Raw genomic sequence first — 20243 nt, 5'->3', positions numbered from 1 at the left:
AATCAGACAGAAATATGGTGGGAGACACGTATGGGATTCATCCAATCATCTCCATCTATAAACCAGTATGAGAGAAACATCAATCGTCAAGTCAACCAGATGTACATGGAAGATGGAAGAATATCAGGGAATTACTCACTGGTCATCCCATCACTTACCCTTCAACACACAGGGTTTTACACGTGTCAGGATTATGATGATACACATTTGGAACTGTATGAACTGTCTGTGAGTCCGAGGTCTGACACCCTCACAGAGTTCTTCTCATAGGGTTCTTCTCATTTTCCCAATAGCTGAGGATTTGGTTGGGAGAATAAATGTAAGTCTCCCTGAATCCTCTATGGTCCTGTCTGACCTGACAAACGAGGACAGTGGGGAGTACAGGTGTTCTGTTCTTAACGGTCAACGATGTGACTCATCCACCAAGACCGTCCTGCTGAAGAGGGACCTGTTTGGCATCAACTCCATGTTCTACAGAGTTTACTCTTCACTGATGGCCTGTGCTCTGCTGGGGATGGTCTGTGTTCTGATCACTGTGAACCTGAAGACCAGGAGAAGAAACCAGGTTTCCCTGAAGACCAGGAGAGTTGAAGCCCAGACACAGAGGAGCAGCAGAGTGGAGGAGGAGAGAAGAGAGTGATGAGGGGGACAGAGAATAGACTGATGGAGGAGTGAAGAAAGTGAAGAACAAGAGAGAAGAGATTGATGACAAAAGAGAGAATGAATAAGAAAATTTAGAAGGGAGGAACATGGACTGACTCCCTCACCCACACACCCATACAAACACATGGACTGACTCCCTCACCCACACACCCATACAAACACATGGACTGACTCCCTCACCCACACACCCATACAAACACATGGACTGACTCCCTCACCCACACACCCATACAAACACATGGACTGACTCCCTCACCCATACAAACACATGGACTGACTCCCTCACCCACACACCCATACAAACACATGGACTGACTCCCTCACCCATACAAACACATGGACTGACTCCCTCACCCACACACCCATACAAACACATGTACTGACTCCCTCACCCACACACCCATACAAACACATGGACTGACTCCCCCCCCACACACCCATACAAACACATGGACTGACTCCCTCACCCACACACCCATACAAACACATGGACTGACTCCCTCACCCACACACCCATACAAACACATGGACTGACTCCCTCACCCACACACCCATACAAACACATGGACTGACTCCCTCACCCACACACCCATACAAACACATGGACTGACTCCCTCACCCACACACCCATACAAACACATGGACTGTATCCACCCATGTTTGTAATGAGGACATAACTGTATTAATAAAGCAGTGCTTCCCAAACCTTTTCAGTTCCTGTACCACCTACAGAATTTGGGTCTGCTTGGAGTACCCCTGAAGTACCCCCTCATGTTAAATTCACTAGTAAGCATATGGTGTCATGAGTGCTTTCAGGTACCCCCTGGGGTCCTAGTCCCCCTAGTTGGGAACCATTGTGTTAAAAGATGTATTTGTACAAGATTGTTGGTCACAGCTGCTGCCTTAGGTAGGAAGCAATAGCCGTGTTAAAGTATTTTACCACACCATCGAGTGATCAATTGCTTTCCTAAAACAAGTTATAATCATTATATTAAAACAATGACCGACACACTAGTATTCCAGAGGTATTTGGAAAGTAACACAAGTTTGGATGTTTTGTCTCTGTACTCCAGCACTTTAAATTATAAGATGAACCTGGGGTTGAGGTCACTTTTAGGATTAACCCTTTAGATATCACAGCACATTTTATGCATTGTTGGGTCATGGAGATTGAAAACGGCCCTAAACGCATTTTTGCTACAGAAGAACATGAATGGTCAAGTAAAAGAGCAGCTAAACCTTTCTCCTTTGGCTTTGTTTTAGAGCTTTCTCATTAAAAATGCAGCCTCCATGACGAGGCCAAACGAAACTTGTCTTGTAGGTGTGGTTCAATGTGGGCGTATCTTGAAATATTGCTGTTCCCACCCCAATCATCAAAATATCATGAATAGCTGTACAATGACCTGGACTAGAGCAGCGAATAAAACTGCCCAGTCCCTTTAAAATGAACGTGTAGCAACCAATGAAAGGGACAGGATTCCCAGATTCCCTCAACTTCAACTCCTGTGAATTTGAAACTAAACGAATGGTACTGACGCAAACTAGAGCTTCCTTTCAGGACCATGAAAAATACAGTTATTTTCCGTTATCTTCTTTGACCGTTTGATGTCACACGACTTAAAGGGGCACAGTGTAGAATCCTGCCTCTAATGTAATAAGCAGAGTGAAAATGTTGAAAAAAAGACAAAATATATAAATAAAAACATCACGTTTTAGATGGCTAAAAGATTATTACGAGATGAATAAAAGGCAGAAGAAAACATTTTGGCCCGAATTTAAGTGGCCAATGTTGGGGCAAGTCTATGATTTTCTGGCACCTCCAGTTATTGGTTTGTTCCAGTCATTGGTGGAGTAACTATATGGGATAAAAGTCACTGCATTAGTGAGCTATATAAATGTCATCTGCATAATTATGATGACCAATTTTGTTGCTGGGCTAACAGTTGCATATAAATGTTGAATAAACGAGGTAGGGAAATTATCTTGCAAAATGCTTTGCCTTTTCCAATAGATTGTACAATTTGTAGTAGTATTTATCTTGTTTCACAACAGATGTAGTTTAATGTATTCTGGTTAAGTTTAATTCCAGGTTGCTCTGATTGGCAGTCTTACTTGGTGATAATGTTTGTCTGTTTCAAGTCACCCCGTCATCTCAACTAAAACCATCCGCCGTCAACAGAATAGAAACACACAATGTAAAATAACAATACAAATTTTTTGATTGCGTAGTGGGTGCGTGGCCGCATTGTCCTTCCTTTTATGTTCTTGTAAACCTGTTGTTGTCCTTTTATGTTCTTGTAAACCTGTTGGTGTCCTTTTATGTTCTTGTAAACCTGTTGGTGTCCTTTTATGTTCTTGTAAACCTGTTGTTGTCCTTCCTTCTATATTCTTGTAAACCTGTTGTTGTCCTTCCTCCTATATTCTTGTAAACCTGTTGTTGTCCTTCCTCCTATATTCTTGTAAACCTGTTGTTGTCCTTATATGTTCTTGTAAACCTGTTGGTGTCCTTTTATGTTCTTGTAAACCTGTTGTTGTCCTTTTATGTTCTTGTAAACCTGTTGTTGTCCTTCCTTCTATATTCTTGTAAACCTGTTGTTGTCCTTCCTCCTATATTCTTGTAAACCTGTTGTTGTCCTTCCTCCTATATTCTTGTAAACCTGTTGTTGTCCTTTTATGTTCTTGTAAACCTGTTGTTGTCCTTTTATGTTCTTGTAAACCTGTTGGTGTCCTTTTATGTTCTTGTAAACCTGTTGGTGTCCTTTTATGTTCTTGTAAACCTGTTGTTGTCCTTTTATGTTCTTGTAAACCTGTTGTTGTCCTTCCTTCTATATTCTTGTAAACCTGTTGTTGTCCTTCCTCCTATATTCTTGTAAACCTGTTGTTGTCCTTCCTCCTATATTCTTGTAAACCTGTTGTTGTCCTTTTATGTTCTTGTAAACCTGTTGTTGTCCTTTTATGTTCTTGTAAACCTGTTGGTGTCCTTTTATGTTCTTGTAAACCTGTTGGTGTCCTTTTATGTTCTTGTAAACATTTTGTTGTCCTTCCTTCTATGTTCTTGTAAACCTTTTGTTGTTCTTCCTTTCTATGTTCTTGTAAACCTGTTGTTGTCCTTCCTTCAATATTCTTGTAAACCTGTTGTAAGAGCCAATTAGGGCCCTTTGTATAAATAGGAACCAATCTTTGGTTCCTCAGGGTGCAACCCGGAAGCACATACAGTTTTTGACCACATACACACACCAACACCACACACACGCCAACACCACACACCAACACCACACACACGCCAACACCACACACACACATACACACACCAACACCACACACCAACACCACACACACCAACACCACACACCAACACCACACACACGCCAACACCACACACACACACACACCAACACCACACACGGACACACACACACACCAACACCACACACACGCCAACACCACACACACACACACACACACCAACACCACACATGGACACACACACACCAACACCACACACGGACACACACACACCAACACACGGACACATACACACACCAACACCACACATGGACACATACACACACCAACACCACACATGGACACACACACACACCAACACCACACACGGACACACACACACACCAACACCACACACGGACACATACACACACCAACACCACACACGGACGGACACACACACCAACATCACACACGGACATGTACACACACCAACACCAAACACGGACACACACACCAACACCACACACGGACACACACACACACACACCAACACCACACACGGACACATACAAGCAGTAATTTGTCTGGACTACTAAATAATATCTCATGGAAATAAATGGAACCAATGGTGTTAACTGCAAATATGACTTGGACTTTCATTGATCAAAAAAGGTAAATGGTGCGTCAATTACTCTACCCGTGGAACAGCACCTCAGGAGCTTAAAGCTTGGGCTTAGCCTCTACACCTGTTGTTGTCCTTCATTCAATGTTCTTGTAAACCTGTTGTTGTCCTTCCTTCTATGTCCTTGTAAACCTTTTGTTGTCCTTCCTTCCTTAGCTGGATGCAGATCGAGACGAGGAGGAGGTGTTCTGTGACATCAGCATGACGGTTGACAACAAGCTGTTTCCCTCCAAACAACCCATTGCTGGTAGGAACTTCGTATTAAACGTTATTCTAATAAGTACCAATTTATTAAGGACATCACCTGCCACCTTTCAAGCATTTAACTAACATTTAAACCGTATATATTTGGAGGAAGAATTATTTTATCTTATTTTGAAAACTTGCCACCTAGAAATACAATTGGTTGTTTGTAATGTAAATTGACTGACCCTGTCCCAGGCCCATAATGTACAGCTAACGTAGCTGTAGGAACACATTAATTTAGATAACGTAGCTGTAGGAACACATTAATTTAGATAACGTAGCTGTAGGAACACATTCATTTAGATAACGTAGCTGTAGGAACACATTAATTTAGATAACGTAGCTGTAGGAACACATTCATTTAGATAACGTAGCTGTAGGAACACATTAATTTAGATAACGTAGCTGTAGGAACACATTAATTTAGATAACGTAGCTGTAGGAACACATTCATTTAGATAACGTAGCTGTAGGAACACATTAATTTAGATAACGTAGCTGTAGGAACACATTAATTTAGATAACGTAGCTGTAGGAACACATTAATTTAGATAACGTAGCTGTAGGACCACATTAATTTAGATAACGTAGCTGTAGGAACACATTAATTTAGATATCGTAGCTGTAGGAACACATTAATTTAGATAACGTAGCTGTAGGAACACATTAATTTAGATAACGTAGCTGTAGGAACACATTAATTTAGATAACGTAACTGTAGGACCACATTAATTTAGATAACGTAGCTGTAGGACCACATTAATTTAGATAACGTAGCTGTAGGACCACATTAATTTAGATAACGTAGCTGTAGGAACACATTAATTTAGATAACGTAGCTGTAGGAACACATTAATTTAGATAACGTAGCTGTAGGAACACATTAAGTTGAGATAACGTAGCTGTAGGAACACATTAATTTAGATAACGTAGCTGTAGGAACACATTAATTTAGATAACGTAGCTGTAGGAACACATTAATTTAGATAACGTAGCTGTAGGAACACATTAATTTAGATATCGTAGCTGTAGGAACACATTAATTTAGATAACGTAGCTGTAGGAACACATTAATTTACATAACGTAGCTGTAGGAACACATTAATTTAGATAACGTAGCTATAGGTACACATTCATTTAGATAACGTAGCTGTAGGAACACATTCATTTAGATAACGTAGCTGTAGGAACACATTAATTTAGATAACGTAGCTGTAGGAACACATTAATTTAGATAACGTAGCTGTAGGAACACATTAATTTAGATAACGTAGCTGTAAGACCACATTAAGTTGAGATAACGTAGCTGTAAGACCACATTAAGTTGAGATAACGTAGCTGTAGGACCACATTAAGTTAGATAACGTAGCTGTAAGACCACATTAAGTTGAGATAATGGAGTTGTAGGATCACATTAAGTTCAAGTTATACGTTTCTTTATCAAATGGACCGAATACGACAGCGTCATTCTGCACAAGGAAATTCATGTGAGATGGCATAGTAGATCTACATAGTAAGCAAAAGAAAAAGAAAAAAAAAAATAATAATATATATATATATATATACACAACAATAATTTATATATAAAGCAAATATATAGCAATAATATACATAACAATGTAAACTAGCAGCAATTTTAAAAAGAGTAGGATGGGAAATATGAACAATATGGGTAGAAATATTGAATATTATAGATACTATATGAATGTAATATGCCTATGAATGATCAATACGAAGGAATATTTAATGTACGTTGAATGTACATGAAAAGACATCAGAGCATCTGGAATGTTCATGTGTGATCAGTATGATCATGGATCAGAGTTGATGGTTGAATCAGTATGATCATGGATCAGAGTTGCTGGTTGAATCAGTATGATCATGGATCAGAGTTGATGGTTGAATCAGTATGATCATGGATCAGAGTTGCTGGTTGAATCAGTATGATCATGGATCAGTGTTGCTGGTTGAATCAGTATGATCATGGATCAAAGTTGCTGGTTGAATCAGTATGATCATGGATCAGAGTTGCTGGTTGAATCAGTATGATCATGGATCATTGTTGCTGGTTGAATCAGTATGATCATGGATCAGAGTTGCTGGTTGAATCAGTATGATCATGGATCAGTGTTGCTGGTTGAATCAGTATGATCATGGATCAAAGTTGCTGGTTGAATCAGTATGATCATGGATCAGAGTTGCTGGTTGAATCAGTATGATCATGGATCATTGTTGCTGGTTGAATCAGTATGATCATGGATCAGTGTTGCTGGTTGAATCAGTATGATCATGGATCAGTGTTGCTGGTTGAATCATTGTGATCATGGATCAGTGTTGCTGGTTGAATCATTATGATCATGGATCATTGTTGCTGGTTAAATCAGTATGATCATGGATCAGTGTTGCTGGTTGAGGAGGCTTACGGGCTGAGGGAAACAACGACACTCCGGTAGCGTCGACCAGACGGCAGCAGCATGAACAGATCTTAGCCTGGGTGGCTGTGACAGATCCTAGCCTGGGTGGCTGTGACAGACCATAGCCTGGGTGGCTGTGATATACCGTAGCCTGGGTGGCTGTGACAGATCCTAGCCTGGGTGGCTGTGACAGATCCTCTTCAGACTATAGCCTGGGTGGCTGTGACAGCGGATGTCATGCTGAAGTGCTGACCGTTGGGTCGGAATGTAGGGCTGAAGAACCACCATGTCTCTCTTCCTTATACACTGGATGCGATCTCATCTCGGACCAAAGCCCCTCAACTTTGTCTAATAATGTCAATATGGCTTTAGGGCTGAGGCTCAGATTGTACATTCATGTGACACCCTATAAAGACTCTGATCAAAACGAGTTCACTAGGGAATAGTGTGCCATTTGGCACACAACCTCTATCTCAAACTGAAGGATGGGTGGACAGAACCAGGTCCAGATGGACAGAACCAGGGTTAGATCTGTCTGACTGGTGACAGAGGTCAGCATGGGGACAGAAACTGGGAATTGATTCAAACTCTACAGAATTATCCAATCCCAGCTGTAACACACAGTCTGTAATGTTACTGAGAAGGCCCACTGAATTATCCAATCCCAGCTGTAACACAGTCTGTAATGTTACTGAGAAGGCCCACTGAATTATCCAATCCCAGCTGTAACACAGTCTGTAATGTTACTGAGAAGGCCCACTGAATTATCCAATCCCAGCTGTAACACACAGTCTGTAATGTTACTGAGAAGGCCCACTGAATTATCCAATCCCAGTTGTAACACACAGTCTGTAATGTTACTGAGAAGGCCCACTGAATTATCCAATCCCAGCTCTAACACACAGTCTGTAATGTTACTGAGAAGGCATTGTAAATTTCAGGATAAATGACGACATTGCAGACATAACTACCGTCATTAGAAGAGATAAGGAAACAACCAGAGAGATCACGCAAACCATGTTTTAGACTCAACAAAACATCTCGTCCTGGCTGTTGTTTCTGTAACCTGCTATGAGGGTTTAATTTGTTTGTTCATTTGGATCCAAGTCCCATTTCATTGGTGTCCCAGATAGCATGTTGTTCCCTGCATAGTACATCATATGGTCACTAAGTCAACTCTTATAACCAGACATGTAGCTCCTACAGCAACAGGGAAAAGCCTGTTGGACATTGTTCACCACAATTTCTCTGATGCGTTTGGCCATTTCAGCCAATAAGTTGATTCCTCCCTGTTCCTTCTCCCCACCTACAAACAACATGTCAAGAAGGGGCCACTGGCTGATTGGACGATGAGACACTCTTCAAACGAGGCCGACTCTTGTGTCTCAAGACAACATTCACAACACAGATTGGAATAGGGTCAATGACCCCACATCAGGACTTGCTGTAGTGTGTTGATTATGTTTGTTCCCTCATTGGCAGTTCGAGTTTATTCAGCCTCAAATCAGCATTCAGTATCTGCAGGATGTCCCCCAAAGACTCCGAGCGGTGAAACTCTCTGCTGGTTGGCGTTTTGTTGCCATGGTGTGGCTGATGAAGTATTAACAAATAAGGTGATGTGCTATGTGACAGGACATTGCTGCTTCTCACAGAATACTATATTCTGGGTTTAAATCTGTCCCAAATGGCACCCTATTCCCTTATTAGTGCGGTAAGTTGGCCAAGAGCCCTCTGGGTCCTGGTGGCAATCACAGGGGTGTGGTCTAAAGCAAAGTCATTAGGGACAGACTTTGAATGTTAGGATGGAGGAAAGGAAATCTAAACACAGCGGTCTGGGGGTCAGGTGGGGGTCATTGGGTCAGGCAGGGGTTAAGGGGTCATCTCAAGGATTGGATCCTTCTGCGCACATAACTATCGGAGAAAGTACATTATTTAGTATTTTTATTATGTATCGTGTGTTTCTATGCTGTCATCACAGTCAGACGTCAGCCAGTAGGTTATGTTGTGGTCTCTCTCTGGTGTTGTGGTCTCTCTCTGGTATTGTGGTCTCTCTCTGGTGTTGTGGTCTCTCTCTGGTATTGTGGTCTCTCTCTGGTGTTGTGTTCTCTCTCTGGTATTGTGGTCTCTCTCTGGTGTTGTGGTCTCTCTCTGGTATTGTGGTCTCTCTCTGGTGTTGTGGTCTCTCTCTGGTGTTGTGGTCTCTTTCTGGTATTGTGGTCTCTCTCTGGTGTTGTGGTCTCTCTCTGGTATTGTGGTCTCTCTCTGGTGTTGTGGTCTCTGGTGTTGTGGTCTCTCTCTGATGTTGTGGTCTCTGGTGTTGTGGTCTCTCTCTGATGTTGTGGTCTCTCTCCAGGTCCCAGTCAGCTGGATCTCAGTCTCCTAGGAGACACAAGCAGTCTGGCCGACATCCCTTTCAAAAATGAAGAGCAGGTAAAACACCCCTTCTCCTCTCTGCTTTCCTCCTTTCTTCTCTGCTCTTTTCTCCTATTCTATCTCCTCCTCTTCTCTCCTCTTTTCTCCTACTCTATCTCCTTTTCTTTTCTCCCTGCTTCTTTTCTCCTATCCTCCCACTTTTCATTCAGTCCTCTTCTCCCATCCCTCCTGTTTTGTCCTATCCTCTCCTACTCTCACCAATTCCATATGAAGAATATTTAGGCCACGGGGAATATTACTATATTGACCCAATCAGTTTTATTGTACCATTGCTAATATATAATCATATATTTTCTATGAAACCATCTGTTGTTAGTCGTACTGTGAGACAGGGTGATTTCTAAACTGTACCCTATTCCCGACTTAGTGCCCTTCTTTTGTTTAGGGCACCATGGGGTGTAGGATACAATTTGGTCTGCAGAGCTGTTGTCTCCCAACATCTAGCTCTGCTCTGCTGCTCCAAGTCACACATTAACTTAATAGCAACTCTTATCGTACATTAATCAAGACATTACTTAGGTTGCTTCCAAAATAGCACCCTTTTCCCTGGGGCTTTGGACTAGAGTAGTGCACTATTTTGCAAATAATGTGTAATTTGGGACATACTAAGACTGTTTTTAACCCAATAGCAAGTCTTATCATACATCCAGTAAGGCTTTAGCTAGAGGCTATTACTGTAATCAAATGTCACTTTGGCATTTAAATTCCCGCTGTCGTTACAAAGCAAAATATCCTCCCACCATTTTGTAAGATAGACAAAGGACAGATGTTTTCTACTGAGAGTAAATGATGATGGCTTTAGGAGTCTGAATTACAAACCCGATATTCAGCTGGTGAGCCTCAGTTACAGACACACAACCAAGTATAGTAGAGGAGGACAGAAGTGAGGAGAGGGGGAGGAAAGAGGTGAGGAGAGGGGGAGGAAAGAGGTGAGGAGAGGGGGAGAATGGGGGGAGGGGATGGGGAGGGGAGCGGTGAGGAGAGGAGAGGGTGAGGGTATGGGTAGGAAGAGGGGGAGGACAGAGGTGAGGAGAGGGGCAGGGTAGAGGTGAGGAGAGGGGGAGGATAGAGGTAGGGAGAGGGGGAGGATATGGGTAGGGAGAGGGGGAGGACAGAGGTGAGGAGTGGGGGGAGGGGAGGGGTGAGGAGAAAGGGGAGGGTAGAGGTGAGGAAAGGGGGAGGATATGGGTGAAGAGTGGGGGAGGATAGAAGTGTGGAGAGGGGGAGGATAGTGGTGTGGAGAGGGGGAGGAAAGGGATGAGGAGAGGGGGAGGATAGGGGTGTGGAGAGGGGGAGGAAAGGGATGAGGAGAGGGGGAGGATAGGGGTGAGGAGAGGGGTCATAATGTTATGGCTGATCGGTGTATATATAGGTGTATATATATAGGTGTATATATATAGGTGTATATATATATAGAGGTGTATATATAGGTGTATATATATAGGTGTATATATATAGAGGTGTATATATAGGTGTATATATATATAGAGGTGTATATATAGGTGTATATATATAGAGGTGTATATATAGGTGTATATATATATAGAGGTGTATATATAGGTGTATATATATAGGTGTATATATATAGAGGTGTATATATAGGTGTATATATATATAGAGGTGTATATATAGGTATATATATAGGTGTATATATATATAGGTGTATATACACTCACCTAAAGGATTATTAGGAACACCATACTAATACTGTGTTTAACCCCCTTTCGCCTTCAGAACTGCCTTAATTCTACGTGGCATTGATTCAACAAGGTGCTGAAAGCATTCTTTAGAAATGTTGGCCCATATTGATAGGATAGCATCTTGCAGTTGATGGAGATTTGTGGGATGCACATCCAGGGCACGAAGCTCCCGTTCCACCACATCCCAAAGATGCTCTATTGGGTTGAGATCTGGTGACTGTGGGGGCCATTTCAGTACAGTGAACTCATTGTCATGTTCAAGAAACCAATTTGAAATTATTCGAGCTTTGTGACATGGTGCATTATCCTGCTGGATCAGAGGATGGGTACATGATGGTCATAAAGGGATGGACATGGTCAGAAAAAATACTCAGGGAGGCTGTGGCATTTAAACGATGCCCAATTGGCACTAAGGGGCCTAAAGTGTGCCAAGAAAACATCCCCCACACCATTACCCCACCACCACCAGCCTGCACAGTGGTAACAAGGCATGATGGATCCATGTTCTCATTCTGTTTACGCCAAATTCTGACTCTACCATCTGAATGTCTCAACAGAAATCGAGACTCATCAAACCAGGCAACATTCTTCCAGTCTTCAACTGTCCAATTTTGGTGAGCTCGTGCAAATTGTAGCCTCTTTTTCCTATTTGTAGTAGAGATGAGTGGTACCCGGTGGGGTCTTCTGCTGTTGTAGCCCATCCGCCTCAAGGTTGTGCGTGTTGTGGCTTCACAAATGCTTTGCTGCATACCTCGGTTATAACGAGTGGTTATTTCAGCCAAAGTTGCTCTTCTATCAGCTTGAATCAGTCAGCCCATTCTCCTCTGACCTCTAGCATCAACAAGGCATTTTCGCCCACAGGACTGCCGCATACTGGATGTTTTTCCTTTTTCACACCATTCTTTGTAAACCCTAGAAATGGTTGTGCGTGAAAATCCCAGTAACTGAGCAGATTGTGAAATACTCAGACCGGCCCGTCTGGCACCAACAACCATGCCACGCTCAGAATTGCTTAAATCACCTTTCTACCCATTCTGACATTCAGTTTGGAGTTCAGGAGATTGTCTTGACCAGGACCACACCCCTAAATGCATTGAAGCAACTGCCATGTGATTGGTTGATTAGATAATTGCATTAATGAGAAATTGAACAGGTGTTCCTAATAATCCTTTAGGTGAGTGTAGGTGTGTATATATATATAGGAATATTTTAAGTGTTTTGATTTGTCACACTCGTTCTTTCTATTCTCTGTATTTTCTTCCACTGCCTTGTATCTTTTATCTGCATCTCCTTCTCATACTGTATCACTCTCTTTCTATCTGGCTCCTTCTCTCTCTGGTGTTGTCTTGGTCTTTTACTTGTCTGGGTCTTTTGGAGTTAGCTGACTGATATCATGGCCGTCATCCTCTGGAGATCGTCCTGTTGTTGGTGCAAGAAAGTTAATTATAATCGACCTAATGTCACATTTCCTGTTGCTTTGTTCCAATTGTCCAGTAGAAACCTGTAAGTCAGTCCAGAGGATAAGTGATCAGACCCATGTGATGTCATGTAGCACAGCCTAACTTACACCTTCAGCTTCAGTCACATAACTGCCCCAATCCACCCTGCCTGCGCGACGGATGGGAAAACATGTTGATGCTTCATCATTTGCCTCATTCCCATCCCATTGGGTGGTGGGTGAAAATGAGGCTTCCAGATGAACAGGCCGTCAGATTGTTTGGACTGTTGAGGTTTGAATGTCAGGATGACACTTAGGAGATTGTCCAGGTCTTGATTTGACTGGTCGAAGCTTGATGTCACAGATGACGTGTCAGGAAACAGACAACAAGGCTGTGATGATCAGGCTCTAATATGCTTAGTTGTCTCCGATGTCTGGAAGGATTATTTGAGGCGCACTTGAGAGGATAGAACAAGATGAACTTTAATGTCCCCAGGGAAAGCTGCCTTAGTCACACAAACTTCTACTAGATATCATAATACACACTGAACACACAACACACTAAAGATAATACACACTCAACATAACACGTCTGTCTGCCTGTGTGTCTGTCTGTATCTCTCTAAATCATGCGACAAGCGGATGGGCCCTCGTGACAGGCAGACACCACAGTCAGTGCCACTCCATTGAATGGAAGAAACGTGGAGTGGAGCCAGGCTCGTGGGGGTTGCCATTGGGCCCATAATAAATGTAAATGTCAGTTATCTTTTCATAACTGCGGATTGAAGAACACTCGCAGTGGTTATATGGGGAGCGCAAAGTCAGGTCATCCGAGGAAAATGGAAATGTCAGTTGGCTTCTTCGAGACTGAGACCAAAATAGCAACACCACCAGTTGGGCTTTGAGCAGCAGGAGGAGTCGTCAGGCAAAATCTAGATCAGCACACAACGCTGGACTGGAACTTGTCCAGCCAGGTAGTCCTTGGGTTTGGTTCTAGGGCTCATCTGAATCAAATAGCCCTGATCGCAACTCAGTCTGAGTCAAAGAGACATTGTGGCGATGAAGCGAGAACAGCCATGTGTTCCTGTCTGTCCGTCATATCCAGACGTCATCTTACAGCATGGTAATCTCCCAGTCCAGCAGTTCTCCACGTCTAGCATCTGATCATAATTACTGTCTCTCTGACAACAGAACGTGGCACATTGTCCAATCAGGTTCAAAACACCTAGAGGAATGATTACGACTAGATCTCCAGACCTTTTCTAGAGAAACGGTTGTCAAAACACAGGCAGTTTTTCATCTGAGCTTAACAGTAAAAAAAAAAAAAAAATGGTATGTCAGTTTCATAACAATCTTGTTTTTGCAGGTTGAAGAGGAAGACGAGGAAGAGGATGGGAGTGTGGTGGGTTGTGCCATAGGGTCTACACAAGGTGAGTCTGCACTGATCTCCGTGGAGACTGGCCCTGAGGTGACATACAAGGCCAACGTTTTAAACACACTGACTCTCTGGGGGACTCCCAAATCACTCCCTATTCCCCATGGATGCCTGTGGGCCTCGTCTACAGTAGTGCACTAGAGAGGGATTAGGGAGCCATTTGGTGTGAACATGCAGTGACATCAGCTGGCGTGTCTTTATTCGTTTCCCTCAGTGATGAAATGCACAGATAGAGGAGGAACTTACCGGCTGGATTAAAATGCAAAATAACAGCTTCCAATATGGAGATGATCATGTGCAGCAGTCATTAGGATGTCTCCCAAACATCAGGAGGTAGTGTCAAAATCCTAATGTTGAAACTGATAAATGTTATTGTTTTTGGATGAATACATGCCCATTCTGAATTTGACCCTGGCAACACGTTTCAAAAAAGTTGGGACAGGGGCATGTTAACCACTGTGTTGCATCACCTTTTCTTTTAACAATAAAGACCAATTGCTGTAGAGCTGAAAGTGAAATGTTTTCCCATTCTTGCTTAAAATAGGATTTAATCTACTTTAATCTAACAGTTCGGGGGCTCCTTTGTCGTATTTTTCATTTCATAATGCGCCAAATGTTTTCAGTGGGTGACAGGTCTGGACTGCAGGCAGGCCTGTTGTGGCTGTGACTCTTTTAAAACGGAGCCATGCTGTTGTAATACGTGCAGAATGTGGTTTTGCATTGTCCTGCTAAAATGAGCAAGCCCTTCCTTTAAAAAGATGTTGTCTGGATGGCAGCATATGTTGCTCCCAAACCATATAACCCAGTAATGGGTTCAATGGATAATACTGGTTAATATGATGGGTTGATGGGTTCAATGGATCAGCTATAGAATGTGTCTGTGTGTGTCTGTGTGAGTGTGTTTGTGTAAGTGTGTTTGTGTGAGCTTTTGTGAGTGTGTGTGTGAGAGTGAGAGTGTGTTTGTGTGAGTGTGTTTGTGTGAGGTTGTGTTTGTGTGAGTGTGTTTGTAAGAGTCTGTGTTAATCATCCCTGTGTTCTCAGGTCACCACTCAGAGAGGACGAAACTTAAGGTTGTCTTCCTGATAGGTAAGTACACACAGTGCTGTAAAGTAACTACGTAATAATACTTTGTTACACTACATAAAGAGTTTTTCTATTTCTGTCGACTTTCACTTAAAAGTATGTATATACTTTTACTCTGTTACATTAACAATGGACCCGTTGCTACTCGCTACAAAATAAAATCTTAATATAATTCTCTTCATGGAGATTAACAGACTTCCATAACCATACTGGCCAGATTTCAGGGATTTTGGGCAGGCACAAGAGGCACTTCATGTGGTAAGAGAGCTCTGAATTTGTGCTACCAGAGCACCAATGCTGGGCTTGTCAACGTCTCAAATCGGTTCCTACAGTTGATGCTGTGAAAGCACCTGCCAGCGATGCACAATGCAGTGTACCGATCAATGTTCAGGAAGTGTTGCACACTCTGGAATAAATGCAGAAGATCTATTCCAGCAGCCGAAGACTTGGAAGACTCATCGCCCCCGCAGCTGCTGCCTCCAAGCGCTACCTGGTGGAATGCCTTGCTCCTGTGTGTGCAAACGCCCCTCAAAATAATAAAAGACAAGGGAGAGGTGGCCACGAGTGTTGTCTGCGCCGACTCCAAGGTTCCAGTTTAAGTTGGAATTATTAGGTGACATTTCTCTGGCCATTTTAATGTTTGGTAATGCCTATGTTGTCACAGGACGGGACATGTGTAATGGCTTCAGTTCATGGAATGTCCCTGACTCTTCATCATTTGAATGCTCATTCAGGAGGTATTAGCATTTACTTCAGTAAGTATTTACAATATTTACAGTATATTCTCTCACACACGACAGCTACAAGCAACTAGATGGATTCCTGGCCTGTTCAGCAGATCCCAGGAGGAGCGAGAAAGCAGAGGGAGGGAGTGAGAGGATGGGAGGAAGCTGGAGGAGGGAGTCAGAGGGAGGGAGTCAGAGGGTGGGAGGAAGCTGGAGGAGGGAGAAAGAGGAGAAAGGAGTTGAGTGATGGAAGGAGAAAATAACACTTGGAGTAAGAAAACAATTCCTGTCAAACTTTTACTTTTTACTTTTGATACTTAAGTACATTTTAACACCAGATGAATACTTTTGATATTGAAGTACATTTAATATGAGCCACTTTCCATATTGGCGAATTTCACTTTTACCAGAGTCACTTTTAAATATGATATCTGTGCTTTTACTCAAGTGTGACAATCAAGTACTTTATACATCGCTGAGTACACACACACACACACACAGAGAGAGAGAGAGTCACACACACATACACACACATACAAACACACACACACACACACACACAAACATCGCTGTGCTACCAAGCCTCAGACTACAACAATTGGTGTGACAACAATGTAATTTAAATAACACTAATAACAGTAAATAACAAACAGAATTTCCTATTCACACTAGCAATGAGAAACCAGGAGTCTATTGTAGTGCTCAACCCGGAAATACTAGAAACTCATTGACTAGGTGGTTTACCTGGTATCTAACCACTCCAAAACAAGCTGAGTGAGTTGTGGGTGTGTATCGTGACCATCGAGAGTCTAATGAGTGTGTGTGTGTGTGTGTGTTTGTGTGCGTGTGTGTGAGTGTGTGTGGGAAACACAGACAACTGAAGAGCTCTTTCAGTAATGCATCTTAATCATACTGCACATCATAGGTGATGTTCAACTGCCTGTTCACTTGAATCAGCTGCTATGGTATTCTGACGTACAGACGGAAGCACAAACACGCGCACACACAACACACATCTTCAATTGATAAATGATGTGTCTGTTAGTGGTTGTTATATAGATGTGTCTGTTAGTGGTTGTTATATAGATGTGTCTGTTAGTGGTTGTTATATAGATGTGTCTGGTAGTGGTTGTTATATAGATGTGTCTGGTAGTGGTTGTTATATAGATGTGTCTGTTAGTGGTTGTTATATAGATGTGTCTGTTAGTGGTTGTTATATAGATGTGTCTGTTAGTGGTTGTTACATAGATGTGTCTGGTAGTGGTTGTTATATAGATGTGTCTGGTAGTGGTTGTTATATTGATGTGTCTGGTAGTGGTTGTTATATAGATGTGTCTGGTAGTGGTTGTTATATAGATGTGTTTGGTAGTGGTTGTTATATAGATGTGTCTGGTAGTGGTTGTTATATAGATGTGTCTGGTAGTGGTTGTTATATAGATGTGTCTGGTAGTGGTTGTTATATTGATGTGTCTGTTAGTGGTTGTTATATAAATGTGTCTGTTAGTGGTTGTTATATAGATGTGTCTGGTAGTGGTTGTTATATAGATGTGTCTGGTAGTGGTTGTTATATAGATGTGTTTGGTAGTGGTTGTTATATAGATGTGTCTGGTAGTGGTTGTTATATAGATGTGTCTGGTAGTGGTTGTTATATAGATGTGTCTGGTAGTGGTTGTTATATTGATGTGTCTGTTAGTGGTTGTTATATAGATGTGTCTGGTAGTGGTTGTTATATAGATGAGTCTGGTGGTGGTTGTTTTTAAGATTTGTCTGGTAGTGGTTGTTATATAGATTTGTCTGGTTTTGGCTGTTATATAGATGTGTCTGGTAGTGGTTGTTATATAGATGTGTCTGGTTGTGGCTGTTATATAGATGTGTATGGTAGTGGTTGTCTCAGTTCCAAGGTGTTACGCTGCTATATTATTGTGCTGGGGGATATGAGGGATGTACTACTAACTTTTCTCAGTTTCCTCCAGTTTTAAATTTTAGAAGGAGATGAGGTCCTGGTCCACACCTGCGGATTACCTGGTTTGGGGGGCCCGTTGCTGTCCCTGTCCTTGTCCACCTGGTCATACTTCTGACCTAGTCTAAATTCAAATAGACTCTGGATTTAGTCCAGAGAAATTTATTTATTATTCCAATTGGACTCTTAATATCTCACCCGGCACAGCCAGAAGAGGACTGGTCACCCCTCTGAGCCTGGGTCCTCTCTAGGTTTCTTCCTAAAATTCGACCTTAGGGAGTTTTTCCTAGCCACTGAAATTCAACACTACTGTTGTTTGCTCCTTGGGGTTTAAGGCCGGGTGTCTCTGTAAAGCACTTTGTGACAACTGCTGTTGTAAAAAGGGCTTTATAAAGTAATTTGATTGATTGAAATAAATTTGATTGGTTGTTATATAGATGTGTCCGGTAGTGGTTGTTATAGAGATGTGTCTGGTAGTGGTTGTTATATAGATGTGTCTGGTAGTGGTTGTTATATAGATGTGTCTGGTAGTGGTTGTTATATAGATGTGTCTGGTAGTGGTTGTTATATAGACGTATCTGGTAGTGGTTGTTATATAGATGTGTTTGGTAGTGGTTGTTATAGAGATGTGTCTGGTAGTGGTTGTTATATAGATGAGTCTGGTGGTGGTTGTTATTAAGATTTGTCTGGTAGTGGTTGTTATATAGATCTGTCTGGTTTTGGCTGTTATATAGATGTGTCTGGTAGTGGTTGTTATAGAGATGTGTCTGGTAGTGGTTGTTATACAGATGTGTCTGTTAGTGGTTGTTATATAGATGTGTCTGGTAGTGGTTGTTATATAGATGTGTCTGGTAGTGGTTGTTATATAGATGTGTCTGGTAGTGGTTGTTATATAGATGTGTCTGGCAGTGGTTGTTATATAGATGTGTCTGTTAGTGGTTATTATAGAGATGTGTCTGGTAGTGGTTGTTATATAGATGTGTCTGTTAGTGGTTGTTATATAGATGTGTCTGGTAGTGGTTGTTATATAGATGTGTCTGGTAGTGGTTGTTATAGAGATGTGTCTGGTACCTCCCACACTTTGTCATACACCTGAGGTTTTTATAGAAAACTGGAGGTAGATTACAGATCTTCTCAGTCATACACTTGAGATTTGTTTAGAGAACTGGAGGTGGATTACAGAACTTCTCAGTCATACACATGGGGTGTTTATAGAGAACATGAGGTAGATTACATGTTAACTGACCCTAGGAAGAACACCTGCTGTTTCTTCATAGCTAATGGTGACCTGAAAAAAAGAGTAATCAACCAGAGAAAGTGGGTCAAGGGAAGTATATAAAAAATGACTTAACACACTACCTGTTCCTCCCTGGTCATCAGACAGTATGTTCTAATTCTCAGAAGTATTCGGGAAAGGGATTAAAGGTCAAAATGCTTAAGTGTGTAGGGAAGGAGTTAGGGGTGAATATAAGGGATTAGAAGTCAGTATAACTGTCTGGGGGAGGGGTTGAAGGTCACGTAAACTCACTAGCGAGGGAGTTATGGGTTGATATAAATGTCTGGGGAGGTTGTTAAGGTTGGATTTAGAATTCAGCGCCAGGGTGAGCTGCCACAGCTGAGCCGAAGAATGTCTCCCCAGTGGTACCAGATCGCTACAGCTCCTGTCAATCGACAACAGACAGTAGGCACGGCATTGTGGGTAACCGCTGCTGTTCTCCCATTCTGAAACTCCAATTCCCTGTCCAATATGGTCAGCAAATTACCCTTTTTTTCTGCAGCGAGCTGGTTTCCCCCAGGTGCTTCATCACTGAAGCATAGAGTTGTAACTGTTGCCCTAGCTCTCTGACACCTGATTCAGACTAAAGACTTGACAATAGGTTGATTACATCAATCAGGTGTGTGAGTGCTAGGGCAAAAACAAAAATGTGCACCCCTTTGGGAACTGAGGACCAGGATTAAGAAAAACAATGCTCTAGACAACAATATCAGACTTTTTCAGGATGTTTAGTCTCTAGTCCATAAGATCTGACTTTTTCAGGATCTTTACGCTCTAACCCATAAGATCAGACTTTTTCAGGATGCTTAGTCTCTAGACCATAATATTTGACTTTTTCAGGATCATTATAATTCAGACCAGAAATTTGACTTGTTCTGATGCTTCTGAGCATGTACAGAACAAGTGTTTATTCTGAACATAAAGCATTTGATATTGATATCCTTGAGGTCCCAGAGACTT

General features: G+C 42.1%; 1 protein-coding gene across 1 annotated transcript in view; it reads left to right on the top strand.

Annotated features, from left to right (window-relative positions):
• Positions 1–20243, top strand: part of ak5 (adenylate kinase 5) — a 78564-nt gene that overhangs the window by 50700 nt on the left and 7621 nt on the right. The window contains exons 7-10 of the mRNA XM_034290812.1: positions 4730–4820; positions 9587–9663; positions 14171–14234; positions 15281–15325. Of these exons, the coding sequence (XP_034146703.1) occupies positions 4730–4820; positions 9587–9663; positions 14171–14234; positions 15281–15325 (277 nt within the window). The remainder of the gene's footprint in view (positions 1–4729; positions 4821–9586; positions 9664–14170; positions 14235–15280; positions 15326–20243) is intronic.

The sequence above is a fragment of the Esox lucius genome, chromosome 3 (assembly GCF_011004845.1).
Source record: "Esox lucius isolate fEsoLuc1 chromosome 3, fEsoLuc1.pri, whole genome shotgun sequence".
Classification (NCBI taxonomy): domain Eukaryota; kingdom Metazoa; phylum Chordata; class Actinopteri; order Esociformes; family Esocidae; genus Esox; species Esox lucius.
Note: the sequence above shows the minus strand (reverse complement) of the source record. Positions and strands in the feature narration are given on the sequence as shown.